Raw genomic sequence first — 12,953 nt, 5'->3', positions numbered from 1 at the left:
TGAGCAAGGAGAGACAGCAGCTACACGAGATCAGTCCTTCTTGCAGAGGGCAGAAGGTGCTTGGTTCAGTGGGGACCGCCCTGAGGGAGGGTAGCACTGGATCCTACGGGCGCTGAAAGGAAGGCAACGGTGATAGCGGGATCTGGGCCAGAACAGGAGATACTGTGGTTGGGGGTTTCTGCTGTTCCTCCCCCAGCCTGGGTCCCTGGTGTGCACGGCGGGTCTCTACACCCCCTCACACAATTCAGGAAATCCATCTCTGCCAGAGCAGATTCTGTTGTCAGCAACTGAGAACCTTGGCCGACAAAGAAAAAGCAAAGACCACAGAAAAGATCTCTTAAGGGTTCTACGGGGAAGTCAAGGCTTCCATTCCTTCCTCTCTCCGCTTAATCAAACACGTGTCCATACCTGTAGTCGTTGGCTTACCCGAGACAGGTATGAGTTCACGTCTCAGTCTCCAGCATTTCGAGGGCAGAGTTCATTTCATATTCATTGACACATCCTCAGAGCCTATCTCACTGTGTTTGCAACTTGCCCTCAACAAACTAATCGTTGGATAAATAGATCAAAGCTCTTGGTGCTTAGTACGGGTGAAAGTCCCTGTGGCAGACAAAGTATGAGAACTAGGTCAATCTCAGGGCTGAACTTGAAGAATTTTTGCTGTATTTAAGCAGCAGGGGCCCTTTTAATTCTATCAACGTCACAGAATCAAGGAATTCAGGTTGGTTTGTTTTTTTTTAATAAATGTATTTTATTTATTTTTGGTTGAGTTCGGTCTTCGTTGCTGTGCATGAGTTTTCTCTAGTTGCAGCAAGGGGGGGGCTACTCTTCATTGCGGTGCGCAGGCTTCTCATCGCGGTGGCTTCTCTTGTTCCGGAGCACAGGCTCTAGGCATGCAGGCTTCAGGAGTTGTGGCACGTGGGCTCAGTAGTTGTGGCTTGTGGGCTCTAGAGTGCAGGCTCAGTAGTTGTGGCGCACAGGCTTCATTAGTTGTGGCACGTGGGCTCTAGAGCACAGGCTCAGTAGTTGCGGTGCACGGGCTCCAGTAGTTGTGGCCCGCAGGCTCTAGAGCGCAGGCTCAGTAGTTGGGGCTCATGGGCTTAGTTGCTCCACAGCATGTGGGATCTTCCCAGAGCAGGGCTCAATCCCATGTCCCCTGCATTGGCAGGCAGATTCTTAACCACTGTGCCACCAGGGAAGTCCCAGATTTCAGGTTTAAATGTCCACCTGTTGTTTTGATTCTGTTCTATAACAGTGTTTCCCAAACAGCATGTCCTGGAGAGATTTCATCTTCCCAGGTAACTAAATCACATCCTTCTCACTGAATTTCTAAATGCATTTTCATTTTCCCTCATAACCTTGAAGCTGCAGGCTCTTTACCTCCACGTTATCTGTTGACCGGAGTCCTCTTCACATAGCACCCCCAGGAGCACCCGCTGTAAGCAATTCTGCATCTTCCCACTGGCCCCAGACTGTATGACCTCACCCGCTCCAACTGCACAGCCTTCAAGAGGCAAAGCATCGCAGGGCCCTGGACCACACTTGGAGGAACACAGCTTCGGGGCCTTAGAAGCCACATCCTCGATGTGACTCTCTCCATGACACATTTTGAATACTTTTCGGGGCCACCAAGGCACTCCGCAAAGATTGTGGGGTACAGCAGACACCCACAGTGCCATCGCTAAGGGCATCAAGGTTCAACAAAACAGATGTTTTCACGTATCGCTAACACCTGTACAAAAAGGTAAGCCTGTCTGGAAAAGAGCTTGTCAACAAAAGCTCTACCCATACTCTTTGGCCTAGTAATTAAATAACTGCGACTCTCTTTAAGAAAGTAACTCAAAGCAAAAATTATGCACAAAGATAATTATTTCCTCATAATAGCAGAAAGCTATAAATTATATAACTGTGCAACAAGAGCTGAAAATTTTCAGCTATGGCGCAGACATTAAAAATATATCCCTGATACATTTTTAAAACATGAGGAAATGCTTATATAAACATTATGAACTCAAAAAAGTCAAAAACCAATTAGTGTCCCAGAGACAGTGTGAACACAACTACTTTAAAAATTCATAGAAAAACAACTAGAATGAAAGGCATCAAACTGTTGAGGCAGTCATCTTCGGGTAGTGAGATTATTTATTTTTACCTCTCCCTCATGTCAGGATTACTTTGAAGTAGCTTACAAAAAATAAATGCACTGGGATAGAAGAAGTAAGTAAGGAAGCAGACAAGAGAGACAGAAGAAGGAAAATAAAATAAAGCCAAGGATGAAGCTGAGTCACAAGATGTGTCTCTTAAATTCCTAGACTTATAAATAGCAAAGTTGGCTCAGAGACTCCTAGGAGTTCAAGCAAAGACAGACACTTGGAAATTCACTTAGAAAATTCACGGTGTTCATAGGATAAAGTGTAAACTCTTTCTCAGGATAAACACAGCTTTTTTTTTTTTTTTCCTGGTACTAAGGCCTGAGAAGTATTTCTTAGAAAAGGAACTTGGGAAAGAAAGGTTTTTTTGTTTGTTTTTTTAATTATATTTATTTTTTACACAGCAGGTTCTTATTAGTTGTCTATTTTATACATATTAGTGTATATATGTCAATCAAAATCTCCCAATTCATCTGATGAAGTCCTTAAATATCCCTCCACTCTGTCTTTGCACATGTCCCTCTCAAGCTCCTGGCCGCTGTCCTTCCCCAGCTGGCATTTACGGCCCCAAGTTCAGCGGGCTGCACTATCCACTTGTCTCAAGTGTTAGGCTGTTCTAACTTCAGACCCTTCCCAGAGCAATTCTGCCACACAACATTCCTTGCTCTCTTGTGAACCTGCTCCTCTAAGGAAAGAGCATTCCATCTGTTGTCACAGCCAGTCTCTGATACAGACGCCCACCATGGAAGGGCTGGGATGCGGTCCTGGGACGAGAGCCTGCAGACCGTGCTCAAGGTCGACACCGGCCATCAGACACCATCAGGCACCCACGAACCACCAAGGCTCAGTGCCACCCAGGCATGTTTGCCCAGGGTGTTGACAAGGGTGCTGGAGTGAATGCAAACTCGGTCCCCAGCTTCAGAGAGCAAGAAACACACGTGTCTTCCTTTTTATGGGATGGAACTTCGTTTCTATTTGGATTCCCCATTTCACCCAGTTGCCAAACAATATCCCCCGCCTCCAATTATTACAGAGATCATGTGTAAGTTCTGAAAGATTCAAAGTGCCCACGACAACCAGGAGGGTTCACTTCAACGACAGACTTTGTCATTGGTCCAAGTGGCATCCGGTCTCCTGCGGTCAGTCCAGGCAGACCACAGAGAGGCCTCCGTGATCCTGACCTCAAGGCCTCCTCAGGCTGATTGGGCTTCCTTCCGCCATGTCTGCTCCAGCTTCCTCGGCTGATCTGGAAAATATTCTGCCACTCTCAGCACCTCGCTGGAGCTCACTGCCCAATCACTGCACACAAACATGCCTTCTGCATTTTACAGCAGGTTCTCTTCCTCTATGAATCTCCAAATATATTTAGAAAACCTAACTTATATTGCTCTAACTCATCCTTGGAGTGAAGTGACACAGAGCATCTCAAAAGCACTCTGGCACCTGAGCTAACCTCTAAATCCTCCTTCCCTCTCCCCCCGTGAAAAAATATTTACTGAGGTGAAGAAGGAGAGGGTGTGCCAAGAAAACACATGCCCATGAACATATGTTTTTCCAAATCTTTTGTCTTTTGCTGGAAATCTAAAGTCAGGAACCTGGCTTTTCTGTCCTGGGCTTTCTGCTGTAGCAAGAGACAGTGGTTGCCATGTTTCACCTGCTAAAGAGATGAGACTTAGAGGCTGATGAGGATTAAGGGCAGGCAGAGAACTGGCGACATCAACATCGACTCTGATATCAAAATCTTTTCCTGCCACAAAGTCCTAAGAGATTGTGTCCAGAACCTTGAGAACCTCAGCGAGTTATATTATAACTTAAGCATCTCCCCACCTACCAACATGGCTTTCCCGACCAAACATACAAACAAAAACAACAACAAAAGTGAAGTCTGCCTGCCACCTTCTTTATTTAGTGAGTCTGCTCAGCGATTCTCCCATAAACATAAAAAGATACTATTTTTCACATGAGGAAAATAACCAATGTCACTAACGGCTAAAAACTCTTTGTGACTGCCTGTCTTTTCAAATGTATATCGAAATCTCATTTCTAGGCTTTAGTTCAGAGAAAGAGAGAGAGAAAATTTTTATTCCCTTTCAACTGTTTCAAATATATTTCTTAACCTTGGTTACTGCTGTCCTGTCATGACAATATGTACTTAATCTCTTCTTGAATATATGTCACAAATCTTTTTACTTTAAGTTCAAGGGCATTCCTCCCCTATAGATTCTTTTTTTTTTTTTTTTTTTTTTTTTTAATGGCTGTGTTGGGTCTTCGTGTCTGTGCGAGGGCTTTCTCTAGTTGTGGCAAGCAGGGGCCACTCTTCATCGCGGTGCACGGGCCTCTCACTATCGCGGCCTCTCTTGTTGCGGAGCACAGGCTCCAGACGCGCAGGCTCAGTAATTGTGGCTCACGTGCCCAGCTGCTCCGCGGCATGTGGGATCTTCCCAGACCAGGGCTCAAACCCGTGTCCCTGCATTGGCAGGCAGATTCTCAACCACTGTGCCACCGGGGAAGCCCCCCCTACAGATTCTTAATTTCTGGAAGTTGATGAGACAGACATCTTGGGTGATAGGTCTGTATAAAAGGGACCCTTTGAACCCTCCTACACTGTTGGTGGGAATGTAAGTTGGTGCAGCCACTATGAAAAACAGTGTGGAGGTTCCTCAGAAAAATAAAAATAGAATTACCATATAACCCAGCAATTCCACTCCTGGGCATATACCTGGACAAAACTATAATTCAAAAAGATACATGCACCCCTGTGTTCATTGTAGCACTATTCACAATAGCCAAGACATGGAAACAACCTAAATGTCCATCGACAGATGAATAAAGAACATGTGGTACATATATACAATGGAATATTACTCAGCCATAAAAAAGAATGAAATAATGCCATTTGCAGTAACGTGGATGCAACTAGAGATGATCATACTAAGTGAAGTAAGTCAGAAAAAGAAAGACAAATACCATATGATATCACTTATATGTGGAATCTAAAATATGGCACAAATGAAGCTATCTATGAAACAGAAACAGACTCACAGACATAGAGAACAGAATTGCGGTTGCCAAGGGGGAGGGGGGAGGGATAAATTAGGAACTTGGGGTTAGCAGATACAAACTACTACATATAAAACAGACAAACAACAAGGTCTCACTACTGTATAGCACAGGGAACTATATTCAGTATCCTGTGATAAACCATAATGGAAAAGAATATAAAATAAAGAATGTCTATATGTGTATAACTGAGTCACTTTGCTGTACAGCAGGGATTGGCATAACATTGTAAACCAACTATACTTCAATTAAAAAAATAATAAATTTTTAAAAAAATCAGTACTCCGACACTTAAAACATTAATAAATAAAATCTAAAAAGAAGCCAAATCTTGAAAAAAAAATAAATTAAAAAGTTGACCGAAAAAATTAATTAAAAAAATAAATAAAAGGGACTCTTAAAACTGACATTTAAGTGAAGACGACCCTGGCTTCAGGTTGCTGGGTGATCCTCTTAATTCTTCCTAGATTTTTTTTAAAGTAGATTTTAAAAAATAAATGACGAAAGTGATACAGGAATATCCTGAGTCTTTGGTCTCATGTCACGACAAATCCACGCTGGATTCCTGTGATCACCACTCACTTCTGCTGGCACCTCCACAATATTCTCCCCGTAATTCATTCAAGCTTGTTGTCTGGCATCAGAAGTCAAACTCACCAATCCATATGTTCACAGAACCCAACATTCTCCTTTTGGAAACAGGGAAAATATTTGTCTGCCTTCATGCTACATGCTTCTTCTTCGTTCTTTACAATTTTACTAAAAAGCTACCCAGACTTTCAGTCCCAGTGAAACAGAGGTCACGTCAGTCTCCCCTCCCCCAGGGCCCACGCGTGTTAGCGAAGCGGATGAATGATGGGATGCTGGGATTCCGAGAGCACAGCCGAAGACTATTCAGCACTCTGGCCTAGGAGACAACCACACAATTTCACATCATCAGGTCACCCCCTCCACCTCTGTAACAGCCTTGGGATTAAAATCCATGTTTTAGTTCCTTTTAGGTATCATTCCCGATTGCTGCTGGAAAAATGAAGGCTGGGAAAATTAAGAAACAGGGCATTCACTTATTCATTCCTTCAACAAACAATGAGCCACATCCAAGGCTCAGAGCTGAAACTCCACGGACACCCCTCTGCACTCAAACTTCAGCACGTCAGGCCCCACATGTAATTTTTGCCTGACAAATGGATTCATTTTTAGTTATTATACATAATCACGAGCAGAATGTAAAACGGTTAACGGTGTGGGCTGAGGCATCGGAATTCAGACTGTGACACTTTAGTTGTAAGAGCTTGGACAAGTTACTTCTCTGAGTTTCCATTTCTGCATCTATAAAATGGGGTGAATAAAATCTAACCCATTGGGTTTATCTGCAAATTCACAAAAAACACTTTCAGCAATCACTCAGTGCAGTGCCTGGCATACAATTTTAAATTACTTTAAAATTCGCTGTTATTATTATCGACAAAAGTATTTCCTGCAACACTTTGAACTACTGGGGGGGGGGGGGAAGAAACAGCATCAAACCATTTTACTGCTGTGCAAAGTTTCTTTCAGCAATAGTCTAGTCTTAAGGATACTTAAAAATTTATTGAGCCCTTGCAGGGTCCAAAGCACTAAACTCAATACTGAAGAGAAATCAAAGGGAGAAAAATACAGAGGCCGCCTCTAGAGGTACTTAAAATTTAGGAGAGGAGACAGAAAATGGTTTTAGAATGTGTCACCCCCGTAGAAGGTTGAAAAGTGCCTCCCCACCCTCACCAAAAGATATCTGCGCCCAAATCCCTTGAACCTGTGAATGTCACCTTATTTGGGGGAAGAGAGGGGGAGAGGGGTCTTTGCAGGTGTGATTAACGTAAGACGGGAGATGGTCCGGATTATTCCGGTGGTCCCTAAACGCAACCACGTGAATCCTTACATAAGAGGGAGGTGACGGGAGGTTTTAGACACAGAAGAGAAGGAGCCATGAGGACAGACCCAAGAGAGATGGGAAGACACTACCTTGAAGTGATGTTGCCAGAAGGTAAAGACCGCCGGCAACCATGAGGCGCTGGCACGATTCTCCCCTAAAAGTCTCCTGCCAACACCTTGATTTGGGCCCAGGGACACTGATTTTGGACTACTGGCCTCCAGAACTACGTGAGAATGAAGTTATGCTGTTTTAAGTCACCATGTTTGTGGTCATGTGTTAAGGCAGCCACAGGAAATTTATGGACCCTCTGATTAAAATCCATCCGTACCCTCCTTCTACTCCTCAGCAGTGCCTGGGAAGGGGCGACCCCAGAATTCATCCCCCGCCTGGACCATTCTGAGAGTGAAAGAGGCTGCTATTACTAGCCTCACCAGGATGCCATGGGCAACTGGTGCTGGTCCAGGTAAAACAGGACGTGCCACGGATACCCCCACACCCTACCTGACCGCTGCCCATCTCTAGTTCACTTCCCACCCTGTCCTTTCATGCAGTACCACAAGCTCCACGGCTCTCTCTCCCGGCCACACTGGTCCTCTGGAGTCCCCGTACGTGTCTGCACCCTCCCACTCACATGCCCCCTCCCTGTAAACACCAACCCATCCCTCAGAGGCTCTAAGTCCAATGCCAGCACACCTGCGCTCAGAGATGCTTGCCCTGTCCCTCTAGCACATCGCAGTTGAAAGTCTACATTCCTTTACATAACATTTTTATACAACGTATAATTACATTTTTATGTAATTAACATCTTTCTCTATCTCCTCTATAAACTACCAGTTCTGGCAGAACAGTAACCGTATCCGTGTGGGTTTTTCTCACTACTGTAATCCTATGGCCAGCATGGCGTGGGGTATACAGTTGGTGCTCCAAAAGCAGTTATTGCGATAAAATAAGGAAGGAGAGGGGACCAAGAAAACCAGGAGAGGAAAGGAAGAGGGAACCGAACACCGAACTGGTGGGTCTTGAGCCCATGACTTAAAACCGTGGACGGTGTGTGCACTTTACAAGCTAGAGGAATGTCTGGCAGTGAACTATCCTGAATCGAGCGACACTTTAGTACCTTCCTAACCCTGTGTCCTCAGAACACCGGCAAAGAGCTCTTGCAGAATTCCATGCTCACTCAAAACCTGTGGCCTTTAGTATTTGTTGAATCATCAAATTTTATGGATTTATGGATGAAGGAATGGATGGATAGATGGATATACAAATGAAGGGATGGACGGATGGACGCATGCAAGGACACATGGATGTATACATGGATGGATGGCTACAGACTGGTTGAATAAATGGGTGAATGGATAAATGGACAGATGAATTTAAAATGCAGGGTAGTATAAGCTTCCGCAATAGGGTATTCTTGGAGTTTTTGTCTTGTTTTTCATTTTTTCTTGGCTTTCAGAGTTGAACTAAATTAAACAGATCTTAATACTTAGAATTCTAAATTCCTATGCCCATAAGTATTTTTTTATAAGATCATATTCAGTACCTAACTTTTTAATTCAAGAGAAATGAAACTTCTTGGTCTCCCCATTTCCTCTCCTTTTAATTTTGACAGTGTTTAAATGTAAGCAGTGAAGTTTAGTCTGTCTCTTTCTGTGTCTGTGTCTCTCTGTCCCTGTCTTTCTCTCCCTCCCCATCTCTCTCTCTCACACACACACACACTCACACACCCCAACGCGCTCCCTCCTGGATACTTCTTCCTCCCCTGAGAGCCCGGACGAGGCGTCGCTGTAAACCAAAGCTCCTCCCAGGCCAGAGCTGTGGGGGGATATTTCCTAAATAAGAGGTGATGCTCAGTCATCCAGATGCCTCACTTCTGACCTAAGAGGGACGCTATCGAGGCGGAAACACTCTGAGCGAAGGTGCCCTCACGAAGCCACTGCCCAGGAGGCTGGCTGCACTCTGCCACGGGATGCAGGCAGAGCACGTGCCGAACACGGCCCAGGGACAGGGGTCCATCACCGCAGCAGCTCCTCTGCCGGGATCCCAGACCTCTGAGTGTCTGCTTCTCAACGGCATTTGCAAGAGAACGTAACTCTGGGGGATGCAGGTCAGGGTCATCACAAGCAGCCTACGTGGTGCCACCTTCCTGACTTTGTACTGAAAATCTGCCTGGCTCTTTGCCCATCTCTAGTCTCATTAATTTGTCTTTGGGCCCCTTTACTTTCCATGCCCTGCCCCCCTCCCCCATGAAGCGAATAGCAACATGTTAAAACACACCTGCAAGCTGGCACAGCTGTAATCTGCATCAGGTTCCCCAGGAAGACTAGACTCTAAACATAAAACACAAACTCTCTGACAACTTAGTATAAGGCTATTCTCCAGGAAAGGCTGGGACTGCACAACAGTGCTGGTAAAAACTTTTTGTTTCATAATAGAGTTCCCAGGTCCCAAGGGATAGAACTGCAAGCGATGAAACTTTATTTTTATTTGATTTGCAAGAGATCTATGAGGTTGCTCTATGACCAATCACTTCCTGCTCATAAAATTTAAACATATGGGTTCAAAGACGTTAGCCTGGTAATGAAAATGTGCACATCTGTTCCTTAAAGTTTTCATCTTTGGAAAGAACTCAGGCAATGCAGTAAATATAAAAATATGCTTAAACACATCTTTAATATTTGGTAATAATCTCCACCCTTCCATCAGACCCAGACAAATTAGGCACTTTGGATGGTGTGTGTCTATGCATATGTTTCCTTCTAATTAAAATTCTCTTAAATACAGTCCATCCTGGATTTCAAGCTTTTTTAGAACTTTCAGGTAGTCGGAGGATCTGAGAGGGGAAAGTGATGTGAACATATGGGAAAAAGAACTGAATGGTCCATATATTTAGAATTCATATCTGCACCAGGAAATTTTCTACAACTGGAAGGTTTCAGGGCTGTGAAACTCAAACTATGTCACAGGCTGGGCTTACAGCATCCTTCCACAAGCCGAGACCTCCACATCAGAGTTCCTCATGTTAAGGACATTTTCAGTGTCTCCACTTTAAAAGTTCCGAACTATCAGGGGAAATACAGTTCTCTTCAACCCTGCTCAGTCTAATAAAGGAATCAGTAACAGAACTATGTGTGTACCTAACCGAGGAAACATAATAGTTAGGTCATATTTACAAAGCTATTCTGTACCTTAATAAAACCTTGTTATTGCGGCATAAAAACAGAGAAGTCTATTCCTATTATCAAACCAAGCGACAACCAATAAAAAACATGCCTCGTAGCCACAGGCAAGTCTGCTGGGCTGTTGTTGCTGTGGATCTGGGGTTTTTTAACCTCACGTCAGCCGGGGGTGGATTCACTGAATTCATCGAGCTTTTCTTCCGTTTCTTGCACACATCACAAATCCCCGAGGCGCTGGTCCTCAGAATTGTTCTAACTCATAATTAGGAGACGTGAGCCCATTATGACCACACTTGAAAAGACAGCCAAGCAGGGTGGGCATAGGTCACCCTCTTCCTACATCACACCAGCACAAAAGCCGGCTATTGTCAGATCTAAAGCAATGTAACCTCAGTGATGCCTGAAGAGCTCAGAGAACAGAAAATTCCTGTAATTAAAAAGGGTCTGTGCATGATAATTGGCTTTGAAGTTTCTGAGAGAGATCTCATCTCGAAAATCTTCTCAGGAAAAAACAACTCTGTTTACAGGGATTTGGGGACACACATGGGAGACCGCTAAGCTGCTCCGCTTTGCTCCTTATACATTTCTCTGTAGGAAAGAGGCCCCTGTGGGGCCCACACAAATATAGAGACCTGATCAGTAAGGAAAAAGAATGGCTGGTCCTTTCTACAACCTCCGGTGTGAATCGAATAATTTCCCTTCAAGGAATTCGTGTCCTGAGCTTCCAAACTTGCTGTGCCAATGACAGACTGGGATGGAGACAGATGAGGAGGCAAGCAGATGCGGAATCCCCGCCTTCCTCACAGCTGCAAGTCAGGGGCTGTGCTGGGATAACGCAGGTGACAAGCAGGGTTTAAACTCCGCGTCCAACCTGCACGGATGCTGCCACCGGACAAACAGCCACAGAAGGCAAAGGGAGAGAGAAGCCTCTCTTAGAGAAACGCAGGGCCACCTCTCCGGAGCTAGCCCCATGCCACAGGCACCGGAGCCCACGACGCACGCGACAGCACGCCCATACAGAGGCGTGCTCCGGCATGATTTCCTCACGGGTCCGTGCCAATAGGAAAAGTCAAGCCCAAATTCCAGAACCTTTCCAGGAGGTCCCTTCAGTCCCTTCCTCTGACATCTTGCTCAGCCCTCCCAGTGCCCACCTCTCCTTTCAAGGTTCTCCACGGCCCCCTCCCAGAGTGGAATACGCGGTCGGGTGAACGAGACTATTTTTCCGCCCCCGGCGGTCTCACCCAGGGCCTCCAACCCCAGTCTTTCCGGGGAGGCACCTGCTACAAAGGGGCAGCGGGCAGGACCTCGGCCGCCGCACGCGCGCGCGTGTACACGCACACACGCACACCCACACCCACTCTGCCGGCCGCCCCCATCCATGCACGCCCTCCCACACACTCACTCCTAGCAAAGTTCGTCCCGGGGTCCCAGGCGGCGGCGGCGGCGTCCCCTTACCTTTGGAGAAGAGGGCGGCCAGGCTGACGAGCACGGGGGACCAATGGTGCCACAGCGTTCCCATCGTAGACGCGCACATCCCGGAGACCCGGAGCGCAGACCTGCGGCTCCCCGGCGCCGTCTGGGCGGTGAAGACAAAGTCGCCAAGCGCTCGGAGGGCCGGAGCGGGCCGGGAGGGCGAGGGAGCGCCGGGCTAGGGGCGCGAGCGGCCGCGGGGCCCTGCGTCCTCCTCCCGCCCGTCCATGGCCTGCGGGAGGCGGCACCGCGCGCCGCTCCGGAGTTGCTCTCCCGAGTCCAGCGCGCGCGCAGGCAAACCCCACCTCCCTTTCACCCCCACCAGGATATTTTTACTTTCATCCACGCGGATTTGTTCCTTTCCGTTTACCCAGCGAGGACTGGCCCCCAGGTGGCCCCCAAAGGGCGCCTCCGGGAGCGCGGGGACGCGGGGCGGGCGGCTCCGGGTGGGCTAGCGGGCGACGGCGGGGCGGCGGGGCGGCGGCGTCCGGGGCGGAGGCGGCGCGGGGACCTCCGGCCGAGTGGCCGGGCGCCCGGAGCGGCGCGGAGCGCCCGGACGCACAACCCCCATCCCGCCGGGGCGCGCGCCGGCGCCCAAAGTTTGGCGGGGCGCAGCCGCTGCCCGCGCCGCCCACTCCGGCCCGGCCCCGGCCCCGGCCCCGGCTCTGGCTCGAGGGGCCCTAGGCGCGCGGCGCGCACGGCCGGCTGCGGGGACGCGGGGCTGCCCCTGGCGCCGGAGGGAGGTGCGCCACCCGCGCGCGGAGGAGGACCCGCAGGCCCGGGAACCTCGCCGCCCGCGCGCCGCCCACGCTCCGCCGAGCCCGCCTCCGGCACGGACGTGCGCGCCACGGAGCCCCGTGCGGGCGAGGGGTCTGCCTTAAAAATTAGTCTTTTTTAAAGAAGCCCCACCCTTTCGGAGTGACAGCCGCGAGCCCCAATCCGCACAGCCAATCCCACCTCCCCGGGTCTGCCCCTCACCCACCCTCCCGGCCACCCCGCCCTGCGCGCGCGAGCGGGAGGGGGGCGCCTGGGAGGCGGGCGAGGACCGGGTGGGTTCCGCCCGCTCGGAGGAGGCGGGAGGGAGCGGCCCGCTCTCCCAACAGGTGTCAGGAAGGCCTTCTCTCGCTCTTCAGACCTCAAGCTAAGGGCAAGTCCTACAGCCTGGGGGTTTCTAAGGCTCTC

General features: G+C 48.3%; 1 protein-coding gene across 1 annotated transcript in view; it reads right to left on the bottom strand.

The window, feature by feature from the left end:
* Window positions 1-11,877, bottom strand: part of TMEM132D (transmembrane protein 132D) — a 678,719-nt gene extending 666,842 nt beyond the window's left edge. Inside the window, exon 1 of the mRNA XM_059893671.1 lies at window positions 11,757-11,877. Within this exon, the coding sequence (XP_059749654.1) occupies window positions 11,757-11,835 (79 nt within the window). The 5' untranslated portion in view covers window positions 11,836-11,877. The remainder of the gene's footprint in view (window positions 1-11,756) is intronic.
* Between the last annotated feature and the right edge of the window lie 1,076 nt (window positions 11,878-12,953).

This window comes from Balaenoptera ricei, chromosome 14, assembly GCF_028023285.1.
Source record: "Balaenoptera ricei isolate mBalRic1 chromosome 14, mBalRic1.hap2, whole genome shotgun sequence".
In the NCBI taxonomy this organism is placed as follows: domain Eukaryota; kingdom Metazoa; phylum Chordata; class Mammalia; order Artiodactyla; family Balaenopteridae; genus Balaenoptera; species Balaenoptera ricei.
Note: the sequence above shows the minus strand (reverse complement) of the source record. Positions and strands in the feature narration are given on the sequence as shown.